This window comes from Siniperca chuatsi, linkage group LG16 (genome assembly GCF_020085105.1).
Source record: "Siniperca chuatsi isolate FFG_IHB_CAS linkage group LG16, ASM2008510v1, whole genome shotgun sequence".
Classification (NCBI taxonomy): Eukaryota; Metazoa; Chordata; class Actinopteri; order Centrarchiformes; family Sinipercidae; genus Siniperca; species Siniperca chuatsi.
This window is the reverse complement of record NC_058057.1, coordinates 25496710-25515957: the sequence shown is the minus strand read 5'-3', so window position 1 is coordinate 25515957 and position 19248 is coordinate 25496710. Positions and strand designations below refer to the sequence as shown.

General features: G+C 39.1%; 1 protein-coding gene across 1 annotated transcript in view; it reads left to right on the top strand.

Moving 5' to 3' along the window:
- Positions 1–18507, top strand: part of cnksr3 (cnksr family member 3) — a 43846-nt gene extending 25339 nt beyond the window's left edge. Inside the window, exons 3-13 of the mRNA XM_044169068.1 lie at positions 648–850; positions 2461–2548; positions 5728–5769; positions 8391–8510; positions 8857–8916; positions 9187–9255; positions 9513–9662; positions 11551–11681; positions 11796–11977; positions 12867–12953; positions 14194–18507. Coding sequence (XP_044025003.1) covers positions 648–850; positions 2461–2548; positions 5728–5769; positions 8391–8510; positions 8857–8916; positions 9187–9255; positions 9513–9662; positions 11551–11681; positions 11796–11977; positions 12867–12953; positions 14194–14498 — 1437 coding nt within the window. The 3' untranslated portion in view covers positions 14499–18507. The remainder of the gene's footprint in view (positions 1–647; positions 851–2460; positions 2549–5727; positions 5770–8390; positions 8511–8856; positions 8917–9186; positions 9256–9512; positions 9663–11550; positions 11682–11795; positions 11978–12866; positions 12954–14193) is intronic.
- Positions 18508–19248: the final 741 nt, after the last annotated feature.

Below are 19248 nucleotides of genomic sequence, written 5' to 3'. Positions count from 1 at the left end.
AATCTCATTCAGAACTTGAAATGTTCTAAAATCAGTATAGAATAATCTAAGCCAGTGCACCCAGGCTAGAGAACTGGCCTAATGTTCGCCCTCTTCTTTGTCTTGGTTAACCTGGTTAATCTTGCTGCGGGGGTCTGAATCAGCTGAAGTCTGTTTTGGAGTGTTTTGGCCTGAGAATGATGCATCACTGTAATCTTATCTGCTTGAAATGAAGGCGTGAACTTATTTTTTAGGTGTCATTCTGCGTCAGGAAGACAATATTAGAACTACATCGAGACCATCTATATGCTGAGTTTTAGTCTCTGACCACCTCTACCTATTCTGTGTCTTACTTTGTGATATATGGATCAGATTTAGAGGACTGCTGGATCGCATCCAACATGTCCATCCTCATCAGGGAAGGGAGGGGGGCAGGTAGTGGTAACAGGGCTGATGGGAAATGCGGTCTTTGGAGATACACAAGCACTTACAACACCACTGGTACAAGATATCGCACCAAGGCAGTAACATTAATTTCACAGCTACTAATAATTCTACAAAGTGCAGCTTTAACATATAAGATTCCTGTATATTGATAATGTTTAAAATGTAAGATCTAGAAGTTTTGAATTTGAACCATGTTTTTTTTTTTTTTTCATTTTGGGCAGAACTATGGCGTGGAGTCGGACAACCTGAAGACTCTGGTGGGGAAGATGAGAGTGGCGCACCACAACCTGAGCAGCGCAGTGTCGCAGCGTAGGAAGAACCCCGCCTACCACAGCAAAATCTCCCATCAGCCCTCCAACGAATTCCTGACCGCCGTGGTTGAGCTGATCGGAGCCGCCAAGAGTCTGCTGGGCTGGCTGGACAGGTAGACACAGACACATTTAGTACATACAAAACATACATACATACAAACCAAACACACTGTCTCTCATACACACATCATGTTCAAAAGTATCTTTTAAAGCGTTTTTAGTAGTTTGTTGCATTGGAAAAGATATCATTCCAACGTTATTAAATGTGCCAATCAATAATCAGAGACACACATGTGACATGTGACGCAGGTTAGTACATGACTCCTTCTGTGTTATAGCCAAGCGTAACCCTCATGGGCAACTTTAATCTCCTATTTTGGTTATATGAACTTGTGGGTTTAATTTAAATGTAAAACTACTGTTGATGCGGGGAAGTAATGTCAGCTCCCATGAGTCTACGCATTGTTTCTTTAGTAGGTGAATTAGTTTGGGAGCTTCTTAAAGGAATGCGCTTATTCACTTTCTTGCAGAGGGTTAGATATTTAGATTGATACTCCTCTGCACTGTGCAGGACAAATATGAAGCTAGCTTCATGATATTAGCTTAGCTTAATCTGTTTTCAAAGAGAAAATAGTTTTCTGCAGGCTGCACAGCAGATACACATCAGAGAAACACAGAATACATGATTTTTATTTTATTTTTTGTATTTAAATAATTTTGTTACTTTATTTATTTGCACAAATAAAAAAATGCACAAAAAAACATAATGCATTATAGAATATACAAGTTCACTTTCTATAGAAAATACCAGATTACCTAAATACCAGCCACCCGTGAGACTTTTGATTCAGTAGGTGTGTAAAAGAAAAACAGAAGACACACTCTCACTGTCTCACACTGTTATTAGCGCTGGTCCATGTTAAAATGTGCGGTGTCTGTCAGCTGTCGGTGCGTCTGTCTGTCTGTCTCAGCTTGTATCAGCTTGAAGAACATTCCAGCTCACAGCAGCTGTTAAACACAAACACTGACAAGTTGCTGCACTGACGCCGATAACACACCTGACATCTGTCGTGTGTCAGGTCACTCACCCAAAAACACCTTGGGCTGAGGTTCAATAGCATTTTATTGAATCTGAATATCAAATTCAAGAGTGTAATTAACGTTCACAACCTGTAGCTGCAACGTAAAAATGAGATGAGCAGCAGAAGATGTTGAAATTAAATGCATCTTAAAGGTGCAGCTTGCTTATTTTTGCACAGCTTGTTTTTCTCGAGATACTTGCTCCAAAAATTTTAAAGCTTAAAAAAGCTTAAAATATGTATATGATATAACCTTGTCATTTCAACTACTGAAAGTGGTGGTCAGCAGAACCGGCTAAAAGTGAGATGCCTGAATGTTTCATACATTGATTTTTCCTAATATAAAAAGAGTGAGGAGAGGCGTGCCCCAGTGGCTTAGGGGTTAATACACCGACCATGAACCTAAATGCACTGTGAGTACCATGAAAACGTTTCTTGAATGTGAATCTGTAATATATCGTAATGTATCTATAGATTAGACCCTTGTCTTTTCAGTCATTGCGGCCATTTTCAAAAAGAATGTCCTGTTGGAAAAATAACCCAGGTACAATGCCTACCCTACAAACTCCTGACAGTACCAGCAGGGTTCACGGTTTTACTACAGGTCACCCCGTTGTAACACTACCAATATCCACTCTGTCCAGGACTTCTCTGACGAGCGCCAACGACTTCACCTCCACCAAAAGCAGAATCATCCAGCTGTGTCTGGAGCTCACCTCCACCGTCCAGAAGGTCAGTGAGGCTCAAACATCCCTCTGTTCTCTTCAGTGAAGCTGCTGTTTCTGCTCGATTTCATGAGATTCACCAGAATTTCTTGAGATGAATCAGATGTTTTCTGTGTGAAGGTACTTTGTTAAACGGACATCAGAGAAAGAAAGAAGGCCATGAACTGAAGTCTTCTCTATATAAACAAATACAGATGGACTACAGTCCATTTACCATTCTCATGTTGTGACCCTCTGGGACTGTTTCTTCTCAGGCTTGATGATGATCGTGATGATGAATCAGATAACTGCTGTTTACATCTACAAAGTCCTTTTGATGATGGATCTCTTTCAGATATCAGTGTTACCAAAACAAGCAAGAAGAGAGAGTTTTTACATTTTAAATTCTTAATCTTTTGATTTTGCCCTCAGATTAAATTTCTTTGAATTTAAGAAATGTCTGCATCATTTTATACACATTTCCCTTTTCATATTTGGAAACTTTGAGATCTCCGCTAGAATTTAAATTAAAGCATGAGATACTCAGCTGAGACAAAACCAGTTCAAGGGCAGTGGGATATGTCAAATCATGTCCAGGTCCTAAATGCATTTTAAATTAGCACAAACATTTTTATTTTTTTGTTCCTGCTCGCATCCCATCACCCCCGTCCTGCTGACACGTGTGTACATGAAACAGACTGACGCTGCTCTGGAAAAGATAACGGATCTGCTGAAAGAAGCTGTTTGAACACCCGTCCAGGGACAGTTGTTGTGACACGTGTTCAGTACATGAGATGCTGACAATGTGTTAATCTTTCTCTCAATACTTTCTGACTTCCTGTCTGTGGCTCTGAGCTCCGAGCCCATTGGTTCCTACTGAAGATGTAAATCTTTAAAAACACCTCACAAATATATAGTTTCATTTTTAAAAAGGCTCAGTAGTTTCCTAAAACAGCAGCTCACTGTAGTTTTTATCAAACAAACGGTGCATCTGTTGGGGACTATTTTCAGCAGCGGATGAATCCACATTTGGTGCTCTAGTGAGTGTTTGGGGCAGCAGGACGGTGTGTGTGGGACTGAGTCAGAATAAACTACAGTGTGTGTGTTCATGGTGATGAAGGAACATGTCACCCAGTGCAACAGTGCGACTCACTGATGTGTTTTAATAGTTTTTGGACGACAATGGAGCTCTATGGCTCAGAGGACGAAGACACATCACTGATCACACAAAACACCTGGCCCTAAACGGTAGCTGCTTTAGCCAATAAGAGCAAAGCTTCTCTTTTTTGTGGTTACATTGTCTGAACATGGCAGTAAACACAACGGCTTTTATGAGATGTTCTTTTTGTTTAGCTTGTGGAGAGGTGTGATTATTTTACTTAAAAACTACTATTTTGAGTTTTTATGTCATAAAAAACCCTTAAAATAAGGCAGATGATTCCAACAGCAACAAAAAGTCTGATTCCCAACAAAAAAAAAAGCTCAGGTAAAATTTTGAAAGTAGGTTTTAGGGTTCACAGCTGAAGTTGTGGCTGTGCAGTTGCATGTTTTTTGCAGCGTGTCGCCTCCCTACATGTGACTGCAGAGTTTTGTGCAGCGTTGAGGCGTCGCCCCACCGCGCTGTCATGCAATCATCCTGTCAGCCTGTTTACAGGGAGTTGTTATTTCACCGACCACAGGAGGAATCCTCTGTGTCTCAGGCAGGCGTTCGCGGTGCCTCCCTCTGGTTTCACTCTCCTGTAGGCTGTCATTTCTCAAATATTTGTTTTACCGCTGATTCCTTTCCATCCTGTCTCTGTTTACCACACTCATAGTTCTTCACACAGACAGACTTCTAAAAAGGAAAGCTGTCTCATATGATATGATGGACTTAAAATTCTACCTTTTTTTAAAACAAGAAAACAATTTTTATATAGTTTGTTTCTGGTGTGTGTCTGTGTATTGAATGTTATGTGTGTGAGTTTGTCTTAATATTCTGACAACATAAACTCTGTTTCCATTATTCCCTTTTAATTCCCCCTTAAAATATCTCCAAAATTGGATAAAACTGTCTTCCAGTCACAGCCTCTATTCTACATGCCCTTGTTTCTTGTTTTTCACTAAAGCTACAGTATATAAAGCTTTATATCGAGTAAAATGTTTAAACCTGTACCTATCCCAGTTTCAAGTCAGGACATATGTCACCTCAGCCCACCATCTTTTTTGGAGTCTCAACTTGTGAAACAAGTTAAAAATCTTTTCGATCAGGCAGCAGATTATTTTATCCAACTGGTAAGAAGAGTCTTTGAGGAGAGACCTTCAACACAGCGTTAAGTGTTGGTAAATGACTTAGTGGGTTTTAGTTCTGTGACTTGAATGTAATGATAATACATGAAAGGCACAAACTGTTCATTTACATTTCTTTATATAAGAGCACATTTATTCAGAATTAACGAGGATTTTAGAAATACTGAGGTCCTGAGTCCAAATTCCCCCACCTATAGAATTTAACATTTTATTCATATAACTATTTTATTTCCCTACATTAGTCCAAATGTTGTAAGCCGCCCGGTATATAACTCTGATGGAGAATAACAAATCCCTTTTTTAAATCACAAAGATATTTAGTCTAAAAAACCAACAAATGTAATATGAGAATGCAGACTCCACTTGATGTCATAAGCCCCCCCCAGATTCCCAGAAATATCACTGGGGACATGACCTCTTTGGTCACTACGGATCTGCATTTATGTACATTTCTTTCAGCCTGACACATTTGGTAAGTTTATGATGTTGACTCAAATCTAAAGAAAAGTTCTGTTAGTTTGAAAAATGTTTGTCTGTGCAGCTCCTGTTTGAAATGAGGAAACCAGTAAAGAGCCTGTGGGGTCAAAGAGTTTAATCATGTGACTTTCTTTTCCTCTCTTTCATGGATTATTTGCTGCGCTCAGAGTCTTATTATCTGTTTCTCTATGTTGTCCTAACCGTCTTCAAAATAAAAGCGCAACATACTATTTCTTTTACTATAAAGACGCCTGTTTTCCAAGAACATTTTATTCTTCGTCTATCTGAACTGAAACTAATGGTTTAAAATAGGAGTCACCTTATTTCATAGGCAGACGTTATCGCTTGTCTTGATAAAAATGCAGATGTTTGGACAGTTTTTTTAGGATTGAAGTGTTAGTTTCTTGGAGTGTGACGTTCATCTTTCTGTCTCCTTAATTGCAGGACTGTACTGTTTATGAGATTGAGGAGAAGATTCTGGAAGTGGTGAGTACTGCTTCTCCTTTTTCCTCTGGTTTGGATGTTTGGAGATGCTAATCACACACAAACACACACACACACACACAGTGAACACTATGGGACGCTCAGTACAAGACAGGAAAAGGAAATGTGTGTTCCACTGACTGTGTGTGTGTGTGTGTGTGTGTGTGTGTGAATCTGCAGGTTTGTTTATTCAGCTCAGGACCATCCACTTCCTCTCTTAGATAACACTTCCTGTTGGTTGTCCACTTGTTCACAGGATACTTTCGCTTCTGACTTTTCACTTTAATTTGACCTCATGACCTCTGATTCTCCTCTAATGAGACCTCTAGTTTTAGTTTAGTTGCATAAATCAACACTGAAAACCTTGAATCACAAAAAATACATCTTTGTCTCCTTGTGGCTATCCTGCAGCAGCAGCGGGACAGGCCGCAGTCACACAGTATCCTTAAAGATCCTCAAAAAGCTGCTAACTTTAATAAATTATGTTTTTCTGTAAACAGTTTGTTGTTAGCATTGTCTTATCCTTCAGAGTGACATTTTCACACTTCGGTTTTTGTACGGATTAAACTAATGAAATATAACATTTGAATTATTGAGCTTTAGAGGTGTTGACATGAGAGTGGTATCAATCTTATCATCTAACTCGCTACAAGAAAGCAAATGAGTTTATCTCCCAAAATGTTGAACTACTCCTTTTTAAGGTCACCAGTAACTGGAAAGTGCTGCTGTTGGTTGAAAACTGCACCTGGACGAAGAGAGGCTCTTTTCCAAAGCTTCCTGACACATTAGATCCACACGGACACTTACTACACAAAATATTACACTAAATACTACAGGACAATGTACAAAATATTATAGAAAACCACCAAAGGAAACCTGTGGCACAAGCTAGATTTTCTTAAAGCAGAGTTACTGAGCTTTCAAACTAAATTGCTTTACTAAATGTAATGTTGTTTTACTGTAGCCTGTTGAAAAGTATCCACTGTTTAACTGTATTATAAGGAAAAGGGATTGGACTGGGATTAGGATAAGGAGCAAAAAAACCCAATAGGCCTGTTTAGTAATCCATTCATGCATTCCTCCATTTTACATGATGGGAAACACACTTGAAGGGACATTTTTGTGCAGGACGTGAGGAAAAGTGAATGTACTTCAACAGGCTTTTTAAAATGTCCCCTGTGAACATGAGAGGTGCCTTAATGTGATGTTGGTAGACAATGATTTCAATCGAACTTTGTTAAATTCCCAATATTTTTGGTGTCTATCTCGTTTTTTCATCTTTTCCTGTAGTTTTTTTTATACTCAGCACTATAGGTGTCTTTGAGCAGTGACACATTTGGAGGCATCTCTGTGCTGTTACTCAGTGAAAGGCTTTGGTTCAGTTTGTTTGTCCAGGGTACAATGAGGGAAATGCTGCAAAGATAGATAAAGTAGCCCTGAGAACAAAAATCCCCCACACAGTGTGGTTTAAAGCTTTGAAAGCCATGCAGTTTGTGTGTATACAAAATGTGTTTTACAAAAATCAGAAGTTAATTAGACTGTTCTCCACCGCAGAGACGAGCATGTCCTTTATAAACAAGCAATAAAAATCACCAACATTTGCAAAGCAAAGAAAAAGAAGGCATTAACTCTCCTGAGGAGCATGTTTTTCTAGTTTACTTGTAATTTCCTGCCGGTTTGTGTTTTCCTGATCAAATCCCTGCTTCGCATGACCTCAGACCCCCTGCTGTGCTTCAGGGCTGAGAGTCTAGTCAGCATAATGATAATATGAGGCCTTAGGCTCCTGGAAGATCCTCTTGTCTGTTGTTCAACAAAACCAACAACTACAGCACTGCAACATTTAGAGCTTTTATGTAACGCTGCCCTGATCTCTGAGGTGTTCACCAGTATATTCTTTTCTTTCCTTTCCACAGAGAGGTCAGAGGTCAGGGACAGACAGCTTTAGTGCTGCCACAGCAGGTAGTGATTCAGCATTTTAGACTCATGTAATCAATCAATGTAACTCTGACTTCTGTGTTTGATGGCTCCCTGAGGCCGTGAAACTTGCTGAGTGTACAAATAAGTTGCGTTTCAGTACAAATGGAAGCTAAATGAAAGGTTTTGACTCAAACAATGCAACGTGGCGATGTGTTTTTATCCTAAAAATGGACATAATTGTTGATGAGTTTTATTCATATGTTAGTTATAGGGCTGCAACTAACAATTATTTTCATTATTGACTAATCTGCAGATTATTTTGATTAACCGATTTAATAATTTAGTCTAAAAAACATGACAAGTGTGGAAAAATGCCCATCACAATATCCTGGAGCCCAAGGTGACATCCTGAATTTATTTGTTTTACTTGACCAAAAATATTCAAATTACAGTACACCAAGAAAAGTAGAAAATTCTCAAATTTGAGAACCTGGAACCATCAAATATTTGGCATTTTATTTGAATAAAATGACCTAAATGTTTAATAAAATCAAAATAGATGCCGATTAATTTTCTGTTCATCAACTAATCGACTAACCGTTAGAGGTCTATATGTAACTTTATCGGATTTTGGGAATTAAAGGATTGTTTGAATGAAACAGCCATTGACCTTGACTTGTTTTTCTTTTTTCTTTTGTGTGCTTCAGTCCCGAGCTCTGAACGGCATCTGCGAGAAGACGGTCCAGGCGGCTTCTGACCCCTTAAAGAGTGAGATGGCCTGTCTGGAGGAGGTGCACATCACCAACATCAAGCCTGGGGAGGGACTGGTGAGCTCAGAAAATACGCTAAAACGGCATTAACAAAAGGACAGAGTACAAATACAGGACAGACATCATCATTTACATTCAGACCGTATCGGCGGGACATGACTGTATTGTATTGTAAAAAAAAAAACCACAATTTAACCCGACTTCCCCTGAGAAACACTAACAGGTATTTTAGTGCTTCACCATGAACCACAATTAGCACTGAGTCGAAAACAGAAACAGATGTAGGTCCAAAAAGAAAAACCTCACAACCACCACTGCAGCAAGGAATTACAGAGAAACCACATGAGGTTATTTATATAGAAGATTCATATATATACATTTTCTAATGTGTTTAATCTTATAGGGTATTTACATCAAATCCACCTACGATGGGCTTCACGTCATCACAGGAACAACAGAGAATGTGAGTGTGCTGCTGATTCTTCATTACAACTGCTGTGTGAAAAAAAAAAGACGCAGTTTCCAGACATTTAGTCTGGATCTGGTCCTTCTGGTCCTAAAAGTCATGTAAACAATTTCCAGTTTGTTTTTTGTGACACTTCCAGATCGTTTCTCAGGTTGAAACACATCTGAAAAAGCTCCTTTACTGGTGAAACGGTAGAATAGATGTTAGTGTAGTGTGTTTGATCGATCTCTTCTAACGAGAGTAAAACTCTGTGATTCTGCTGTTCAGTCTCCTGCAGATAAAACCCAGAGGATTCACGCTGGAGATGAAGTCGTTCAGGTCAACAAACAGACAGTGGTGAGTCAAAACTCCACTCTTTAATGAAAAAGTTAGACACTTTGGAGAAGTATGCTTATTCACCTTCTTGCTGAGCGTCAGATGAGAAGATCGATACCACTCTCCTGTCTGTACGGTAAATATGAAGCTACAGCCAGGAGACAGTGAGCTTAGCTTAGCATAAAGACTGGAAACAGGGGGAAACAGCTAGCCTGGCACCACATCAATATAAAAATTTTAAATTTAGTGCTCAGAGTTCTGGTGTGTGATTGGTCCAGGTGGGCTGGCAGTTGAAGCACCTGGTGGAGAAGCTGAGGGCGGAGTCTGGAGGCGTCGTCCTTGTGGTGAAGAAGAGGCCGTCTGGAATATCCGGCGGCTTCGCACCCGCTCCACTGAAAAACCTGCGCTGGAAACCGCCACGCGTACAGGTGAGCTGCCCTGACCCCCTGTCAGTACAGCAGGTTTAAACATCTTTCCTCCTGATTCTTCTTTATTGTCATTCTTAGACGTTCTAGTAGCAGTAGGTTGTTCTATCAGGCAACTCTCAGGTGTGGCTATATGAAAGTGAAGCAGACTGTTTCAGTAACCCTCTCCGGGGTAAATAAAGCGCCCCTCTGGTACATTCTCCGTCTGTCATCGTAGCTTTTTGTGAAGCTGTTTCTGTTTGTCTGCTGCTACGCTGAGGTGTGTGGGGGGAACAATGGATCCTTTCTTCCCTTTTCCTGAAATAAAAGGGGGACACTCCAAACATCAGGTTGTGTTGATGTCAGACATCTTTAGAAGGTGACTCATTCTTTACTCCACAATGTGACAATTATGAATTCACCAAACCACCTTCAGGGGTTTTGTGTTGACAGAGGTCCAGGAAGTCTGTGTTTAGGGAAGATAGGCATCTTAAATGCCCCTCGACAGCCAGGTTGATGCGCTCAGTCTCTAATCTTGGCTATCAAAACAGATCTGACGTCAGTCTGTCTTTACCTCACCGTCACTCCTACCATTCAGTTTAAAGGTCATCTTGAATCAACACTTACGTCTCCCTTACTTGTCCTCGGCCCGGTTATCACCTCAGAAATGTAAAGTACGTGATCTTTTTGGCTGAAAATAATTCACTGTTTGATTATTTAAACAACAACGATTTTAATAATCGATTCATCATTTAAGATGTTTATCAAGCAAAAATGCAAAACATTCTCTGGTTCCAGCTAAAAGTAAATATCTTTGGGTTTTGGACTGTTGGTCGGACAAAACGATACATTTGAAGACGTGACCTTGCGCTCTGGGAACTTGTGTTGGGCACTTTTCACTATTTTCTGACATGTTATAGGTTAAATGATGTATCAAAGAATATATAGAGTAATTAATAATGAAAATAATCAATAGTTGCAGACCTAAAAATGACAACATCCCATCCCACACGTAACAAGTCCAAAATGATTTCTGCTGCTAACGTATTTTGTTTGAACAACAAAAACTCAGTAATTTCCTAAAGCAGCAGCTCACTGTAGTTTTTAGCAAACAAACAGGAGGAAATGGTGCATTTGTTGGGGACTATTTTCAGCGGCGGATTAATCAACATGTGCTGTAGTGAGTGTTTGGGGCAGCAGGACGGTGTGTGTGGGGCTGAGTCAGAATAAACTACAGTGTGTGTGTTCATGGTGATGAAGGAACATGTCACCCAGTGCAACAGTGCGCCTCACTGATGTGTTTTAATAGTTTTTGGACGACAGTGGAGCTCTGCGGCTCAGAGGAAGAAGACACACACACAATAGTTAAGTTATATAGTTAAAGTTAGTAGAATCAGTTAATTGTTGGTTTTGGTCTTTTTTTTTTTTAGACAATAAGAAAAATTATAGAATATCACCAGACTTATCTTAAAAATGGAAATTAGAATTGATCTTTATTCAGCAGAGGAACTCGTTTCTAGCTGCATCTTAGACTCCTGCAGGCGTGTTTTTTTCAACAGACCAAGCAGAAGCACAAGCTGAGCGAAGTTCCTTTGTTTACAGAAATACAGAAGGAAGTGAGGAAGGAAGCAGAAGAGCTTCGTCTGCTGTTTCTTCTCTCGATCTGAGACGTCTTACTGTTGTTTTATGATAAACACTCTTAAAGGAATTATTACCTCGTCTGCTGTCTGCTGTGTGACAGAAATGTTGTTAAAAGCTCTACAGACCACAGAAACACTGTTCAGAAGCAGTTACAGCAGCTTCAAAACGGCTTCAAATACTTTTGTTTCCATAATTAAAGTATTCATTTTTTATTTATTTTTTTATCCACCAGCTTCACAGTAATAATTTCTCTTTCTCTTGTTGTGTCCAGACCTCTCAGGGAGCTCCGGGTCTCTACAGATCTCGACAGCCAGAAACTTCCGATGCTTCTGGGAAGAGAGGGAAGACAGCCATATTGGATTTGTACGTCCCTCCTCCCCCTGCAGCACCTTACGTACCGCTGTGAGTACCAGACTGATTCAGCAGGTCACCTACAGGGGAAGGCTCCTGCCTCATGAACGTCTTTCAGCTTTCATCTTAACGATCCTTCTCCTCCTGTTCTGTCCCTCTTTGAAGAGATGCGAACATGAACGTTTCTCCAGGTGTGAAAATGAGGCCGAAGTCTCCAAACTCATGTCTGGACGCAGACGTGCGGCGGCGCTTCACTGTTGCCGACGACAACAGGACGTCCGTCAACCCCCCACCTGAACTCAACCAACCAATCCCTGTATGCCTCAGACAGCGCTCCTCTACACGCTGTGAGTGCACAGACACACACACTCTTCTGTACTTATGTGGACCTTCATTAACATAAAATATTCTCATGCTAACTTAAACCCTTAAAACTAAGTTTCTTTAACAGCCCTTTAAATAAGTGAGGAAAAAGTGTCGTCACTTTCCAAAAATGTCGCCACTGTCAGGGTCTTAAAAGTCCCACACAGATAATGTGCTTTTTAATAGGATGTGGTTTAGTCTTGTCTGATGAATATGATGTGTTTATATTGATTACATATTTACTGTAGAATTACTCTATTTTACTGCTTGTTTGCTTCCTCGTTGAGATGTCTGTACACTAAATATGAAGCTACAACCAGCAGATAGTTAGCTTAGCTTAGCATGGCTTAGCACAAAGACAAGAACTGGATCGTAAAAACAAAAAACACAACAACAAAAGTTGTGGTTTTACAACAAACCATAAATTGTTGTTTTTGTACAGATTAAACAAACAAGATATCACATCTTAATTAGAGCTGTAGAGGTGCTGGTAGGTGTATTTTGTTACCTTTAGACAGAGCCAGGCTAGCTCTTTCCCCCCCATTTCCAGTCTTTGTGCTAAGCTAAACTAAGTGGCTGCTGCCTATAGCTTCATATTTACCGTACAGATATTAGAGTGTGTTCTCATCTGTCTGCAAGACAGCAAATAAGTGTGTTTCACAAAATGTTGAAGGATTCCTTCGAATTCAAGCATGAAAAAAAATCAGATGAGATTAAAAAAAAGATCAAACTTTACTGGTTCCTGTGGCTACAGCAGCTGTTCAGATTAATGGGAGCAGATAAGATGTATCATGAGTGATGTATGCACATGCATATTTTCCACTGTGTCCTGTAGCACGTCTGTAACTTCCGTTGTGTCTGGACGCTTTGCAGGTAAACCTCGACCCGTCTCCATGCCGGTGGAGTCGTTTTCAGGTGTGTCGGATCGGTCCTCCAGGCCCGGGGCTCAGGGAAGGAAAGGTAAGCTCCACCTGTCCGGCTGAACCAGACGCAGCCGAGCGCCTGTAATCTAACTGTTATCGGCGGTGGCCGTCTGTCTGCCTCATTAATGGCCGAGGACAAACAGGCTGCGTGCTTTGAATTTTTACCTTGTCGATTATTAACCCTTAGAGCTGCCGCTGCATCGACTCAGCGGATTTCAGTCACAGTTCAGCCTGGTTCTTAGAGCACTTCACCTTGACGAACGAACTGTGTGGATCTGAATGTGTGTGTGTTGGCAGTTTGTCCAAAATAGCAGGCTGTTAATGGATTTTCAAGTCAGAGCTGTTAAACAAAGACACATTAAGATTTGGACTGTTTTCCACTTCCAACAATAGAATTAACTGGACACACTGGTGTAGGAACCTGTGAGCTGTTTTGTCATGTTTTATGTTGAGTCATTTACACGTGACTATCTTTAAAACAGTCATCCTAAATTGTTCTCAGTGTCAGTCTGCTTCTAGTTATTTCTTTTTTTTAGTACTAGTATTAAATATTTGTACAGAGTCTTGTGTTTTTCTTTGTATCATAAATTCATTTCTTCCAATAATTTCTTGAATAACGTCACATGATCTTTAAACAAACAGAGTGTTCAGATTAATGCGAGCAGATAAGATGTATCATGAGTCAGAAAAAAATCAGTGTAAGCACACAAACAGAAGATGAAATTGTTATATTTTAAGTGTTACTGGAATCAAGAAAATCCCTAAAACAAACGAGACACAAAAAAAAAGAAATAAGAATTATCTCACCCAACTGGTTTATTCTCATTTGTTGTTCTAAGAGAAACAATATTTTAACCAACAACTTTTCATCTGAATCTGTTTTCCTTGTTTCTGCAGTAAAATCTAAAGGGGGATTATACTTGTGTATTAAGTGATTACGGCGTAGCTACAGAGCCTATGCATGTTTAAGGATTTTGTTCAAGTGCCCAAAAGCATCATTACTTTCCTCTCAGCTCACTGTTGATGTTTTGAAACTCAGCTGTTAACTGCGAGTTTTAAATTATCAACAATGAGCACGAGAGGCATTTGGGGATTTGAAGGCATTATAACACAATCATGGACTGTGTCACTGTAAATGTGAAACATAAAGAATAATTAAACCAGGAGATCCACTGGTATTTTAAACATAAGAGTAGATTTACTCCAAATTAAGGACAGAGGCATTGTTCCAGTTTCCACAGACTTGTTAACTCTTTGTTCCGGTCTCGTCTGAACAGGGCAGGACGTTCTGCACAGATATCTGAGTAACGAGGGAATCAGCACCATCACAGAGGAGGAGCCATGTTTCCCTCTGCCGTACCGAGGACACCCGTCTGTCCGCGGTGTCGACCACATCAGAGGCAGCCAGTGCTTCATCAGCGCCGACCTGCACAACAGCGCAACCATCCCTTACCAGGAAGCAGCGTCCAAAAAGTCTGCCGCCTCCCCCTCCGCTGCTGTTTCTCCTCCTCTGGCTGTAACCAAACCGTCGACATCGCTGCTCGGCGGCTGGCTGGCTCGTCTCAGGCTGCTCAGCCACTGACGGAGTCTGAACTAGTTAAAATTTTATTATATAAGACGTATTCTTCTCATCTGGCTCCTACAGGAGGTTGTGTATTCTCGGCCTGAACCTCTGGAAGTCTACAGGAAAAAGGTTTTTAAGTTCGAGGCCTTCAGCGGCTGTGAACTCAGTTCAGCAAATCATTTAAAAAGTGAAATACAACAGTTCATGGAAAACCAACTTCTGGAATGAATCAAAGGTGTTATGGTGGAGGAGGTCTAAAAAGTCAACGCCAGAGCAGGAGGAAACATCAACATCACAGTGTTCTGCTGAGTCACTTTTTTCTACATAGACCAGGACAGTTTTGTCAAAGTTATTCTTCAGGATTTGTCAGTTATCGCCATGAACTTTTGTACTAGAGTCTATGTTGATGCTAATCACTTTAATTTCCGTCAGTCATAGAAAATGTGTATAATGTTATTCAATTAAATCCCCTGGGTCTGACTGGCCGGAGGGGCTCCCCATCTCGCCCACTCTGGCACCTGTTTACTCAGATTTTCTACTTTTAAAGAGAAACTTGAAAAAAACATCCCTTGAAAATCTTGTTTTTTTTCTGACCTCGAGTGGTTTAACTTCTCACCATGTATCAGTGATGTACAGGTGTACTCCAGTACCCCGTGACATCACTGTTCGGTGAGGTTACAGGCTGGTTAAGAGGTGAAACAGACTTGAAACTTTGAACCAGAGAAGGCAGCGAAACTCTGCTGTTCAGCCTGCTGTTTTTACATTTCTCTTTAATTTTTTTAATACAACAGTACAAATGTTTTTAAAAAACAACTGAAAAAAGTCACAATTCTATGCTGATCTGATTAACTACAAATAAAAAAACTAGCTATGCTATCTTATTAATTAATTAAAATTCATTTATGAATCAATTAAAATTAATCATTCTCACCAGCCTCCCTCAGCTGTAGGCTACCTTGTGTTTAGCGCTAATTAGCAAATGTTAACATAACATGCTAAACTAAGATGGTGAACATGGTAAACATTATGCCTGCTAAAATCAGCATGTTAGCATTGTCATTGTGGGCATTTGAAGGTTAAACTGATAAGCATTAGATTGAGTGGCTGACTCCAGTTTGTGCACCAGTTCAGGACATGACAGACAGTTTGGTGGATCCGAATGTTTTCCGCAGTTTGACTCTGGTTGCTGCAGTTCACCTGGTCCATCAACAGATTGAATGAAAACATGGACGTAGCATCTGGGACGTCTCTCACAGTATTTTGAAAAGACGTTTGGAAGCCTGGAGTTTGACCAACCACTATGCCTCAGTGTGATACATCGAGACTCTTATCAAGACAAACACACAATCTGAAACATACCTCTCTTTAAAGGAGCAGTGTGTAGGATTTATTGGCATCTAGTGGTGAAATTGTAATTTGCAACCATTTGAATACAACTTGCATCACCCTCCGTGAACGTGAACGGTCCTATGTAGAGCCAGTGTTCGGTTTGTCCATTCTGGGCTACTGTAGGAACATGGCTGTGCAACATGGCGGCCTCTGTGGAAGGGGACCCGCTCCCTCTGTAGATAAAAACGGCTTATTCTAAGAACGAAACGAAAACACAACGATTCTTATTTTCAGGCGATTCTACACTAATGAAAACATACTTATGAATATTATACTCCATTTCTGCCAATAGCTCCTCCTAAATGTTACACACTGGACCTTTAAGCCTTAAAGACACTTAATAGGAAGTGAATTTAGCTGCTGAAACCTTAACAATTTGTATTGACTTTTTTTTTTAAATACAGCTGATAAAAAGTATGTAGACAGTGGCATCGAAGAAGTATGGAAATATCTATACCAGTTCTGAATTTGAACCACTTTCTAATATATGAAATCTGGGAATCAGTTAACGAACACACTTTTCAATGTTGAGAATGCTGAAAACAAACAAAGTTTGGACCTGCTGAGTCACCATACAGGACATAAAACTCAAGGAAAAACTAGTGGAAAACATAAATAAACATTCAAATTGTGCATAGAAACATAAAATAGTTACACTTTATTGTTTTGGGCCTTTTAACCCCTCCAAAAAATCGCAAAATACCTCAAAAGTTTTTGTTTTCAACAGATTTTGGTTTCTATTTATTGCTCAAGTTATATGGAAAGATTCAATAAGCAGAATTAGAATCAGTAAAACAGTCCCATTTTTTTAGAGATTCAAGGCCTTGACATCAAGGTTTGGATTCAAAGAGCAAATAATCAAACCTCAGTGTATTTGTAGTTTAAAAATGGTGAAGCATTTCTAAACATCAGAGCTGCTGATGCATCTTGTCTTTTCCTCTTAATCTCAGGAGCCGTTAGTGCCTCTCGTATCTAGACTTTTACTGTTTGTAAATATGTTTCATAGATTGTATTTTATAACTTCAGACCAAATTTCGAAAGAAAGAGTGTGCAGAAATACAAGAGCTCAATATTGTTACTAAATATTTCTGAAGCTTCACAAAAGTCTTGTTACAACAGTCATAACAATATAAACTTGTTTTTAGGAGAAATAATTAATTAATAGTTTAAAAAAACAGTCACAGGGAGCATGGCAAATAAAATCATTAATACAATGTTAATCAACACAAAGTTTACCAATAGGGTTTTTTATGACTTACATACATTTTAAGAAAGCTGTCTTAAAGTTATTGTAAATAAAAACAAAATTATGTCTTCCTATAACAATTCATAATGTAGAAACTTTCAAATTTGTGTTAAAGTTGTTTTGACTCAAACTGAAGAAAACATGAACCCTCACAGCAGCTGGTGAAGCTTCGCAAAGAGAAAATGTTTTTGAATTGTGCTTGTATTTTGGTTTAAGAGTGAAATTTTAGTGTTTAATTCCAAAATGCCATGTTGTCCATTTAAAGATTTTACCTTCTAAATCACAAACCTACACTTGAGTTTATTCTGAAAACTGTTGCTGCCGTCACCTGGCAGAGTTGTCTGCAGATACTTTGACGCAGGTCTGCTGGAAGCTGCTTAAACATTCAGTTAAAACTAACTGATCTCAAGTATTTCAGGTGTGGCTTACTGCGGTCTAAAAAAACCTTCAGTGATTCTTCTAAAGGTTCTTTAAAGAACTCCTGTGTGTTTGAGGTTTTTTTCATGTACCATTATTAAAAAAAACATTCTGAAGGAGTTCCTCAGGGAAGCATCTTGGATCCTCTGATGTTTTTAATCTGAGAAGCTCCTTACGTTTCCTCAAAGATCGTTCGTGTTTTGTGCCTTTATGCTAACAAAACATTATGCAAGAGCTACGAAAGCTTCTACAAAAGATTATCAGAGTGTAATGGAAACTGTAAATATCACAGAGGCAACCTTGTATGTTCTTTGCTGGATAACATTTCTTTAACATTTGAAGAGTTTAGAGGTTTGGTTACTGAACATCACATTTCTATTTAAAGTGAGACTATGTAACTTTTTAAAGAGGAAATAAAAAATTCTTAATTTTACAAATTAAAAGTTGAATTTATAATCAGTAAAACACCTTAACTCATTACACTCTGCTTAAGCCTTACTTGGTCTGGTATGACCAGTAGCTTCAAACTGTTAGAAAACTTTAGATGGATATTGCAGTTTAATGACATTACTGCATCGGTTTTCTGCTTATGATCCCATTCCACTCACTCTGTCGGATCACCTAATGATGGCTGAAGAGTCATGGGAAATGTAGGAAAATCCAACGTGCCATCATGCTGTAATTACCACCTGTGGCCACAGTCGCCACTGTTGAGCAAAAGTTACATAGTCTAGTTTAAAATGAAAATTCATGACTGGTTTATTGTTGGATGATCCTGTTTGTATCATTGAGCCAAACTACATGTATCATAATTTGAATCTATTTTGTCCTATTAAGTGTTTTGTAAGAGTCACTTTGTCTAACTGGTTCTTCATATGTAAATCTGAATTATCCCACAGCTCTGCAGTATGACGCCTCTGTGATGCTTTGTAACTTGTGAAAAATATAAAAAATAAAGTGCAATTTATTTTGAAAGATTTCAACTTTTCATAAAATACAATAATGCTGATAAGACATAATGAAGTTTTTAAAAAATGTATCTCTAAAACATAAAATTAATTCCAATAAAAGCTAATCTATAAAAGCCACTAGAGAAATAGTATTTACAGAAAGACAGCTGGTTGAATGATTAACCTGTAAGGCACAGAAGCATTTCATTCCAACAAAGTTTTCTTTCTGTAAATTAATCTTGTTCACATTGCAGACAGATGTTTTATTTCAGTGTCACACACTTTTCCCCTTAATGCACTTTTTCTGATTACCATACCCAAAATATGCTTTTACTTTTTGAATTCAGAGCTCCGACAAAGTTAGTTACACTTGTAGCGTCATAATTCATGTTTTGATCAGATTTTTAGGCTCTGCTGTAACATGAAACGAGTCTGGCTTCACTTTGTTTGGGTTCATATAAATCCCTCAAAGAAGTCAACTCAGTTGTATTTAGAAATCTAGTCTCAGGGGGGCTTTACAATCTGTATCAACATACAGCAACAACCTTTATTCCTTACAGCCTCAGTTCAGATGAGACAAGAGTCTGGGACAAAGTGTTTTAAGTACACTTCAGTTTTCCAACTCATTCATACTAATGAAACAAACCTCGACAGTTTCATCATCATCTAACAAAAGAGCAGAAACTGTATTTATTTGGCTGTAAAGTTCAGTATAAAATACAATCAAATACATTCAAACTGTCAGTGAATCACACTAAAAATGTTC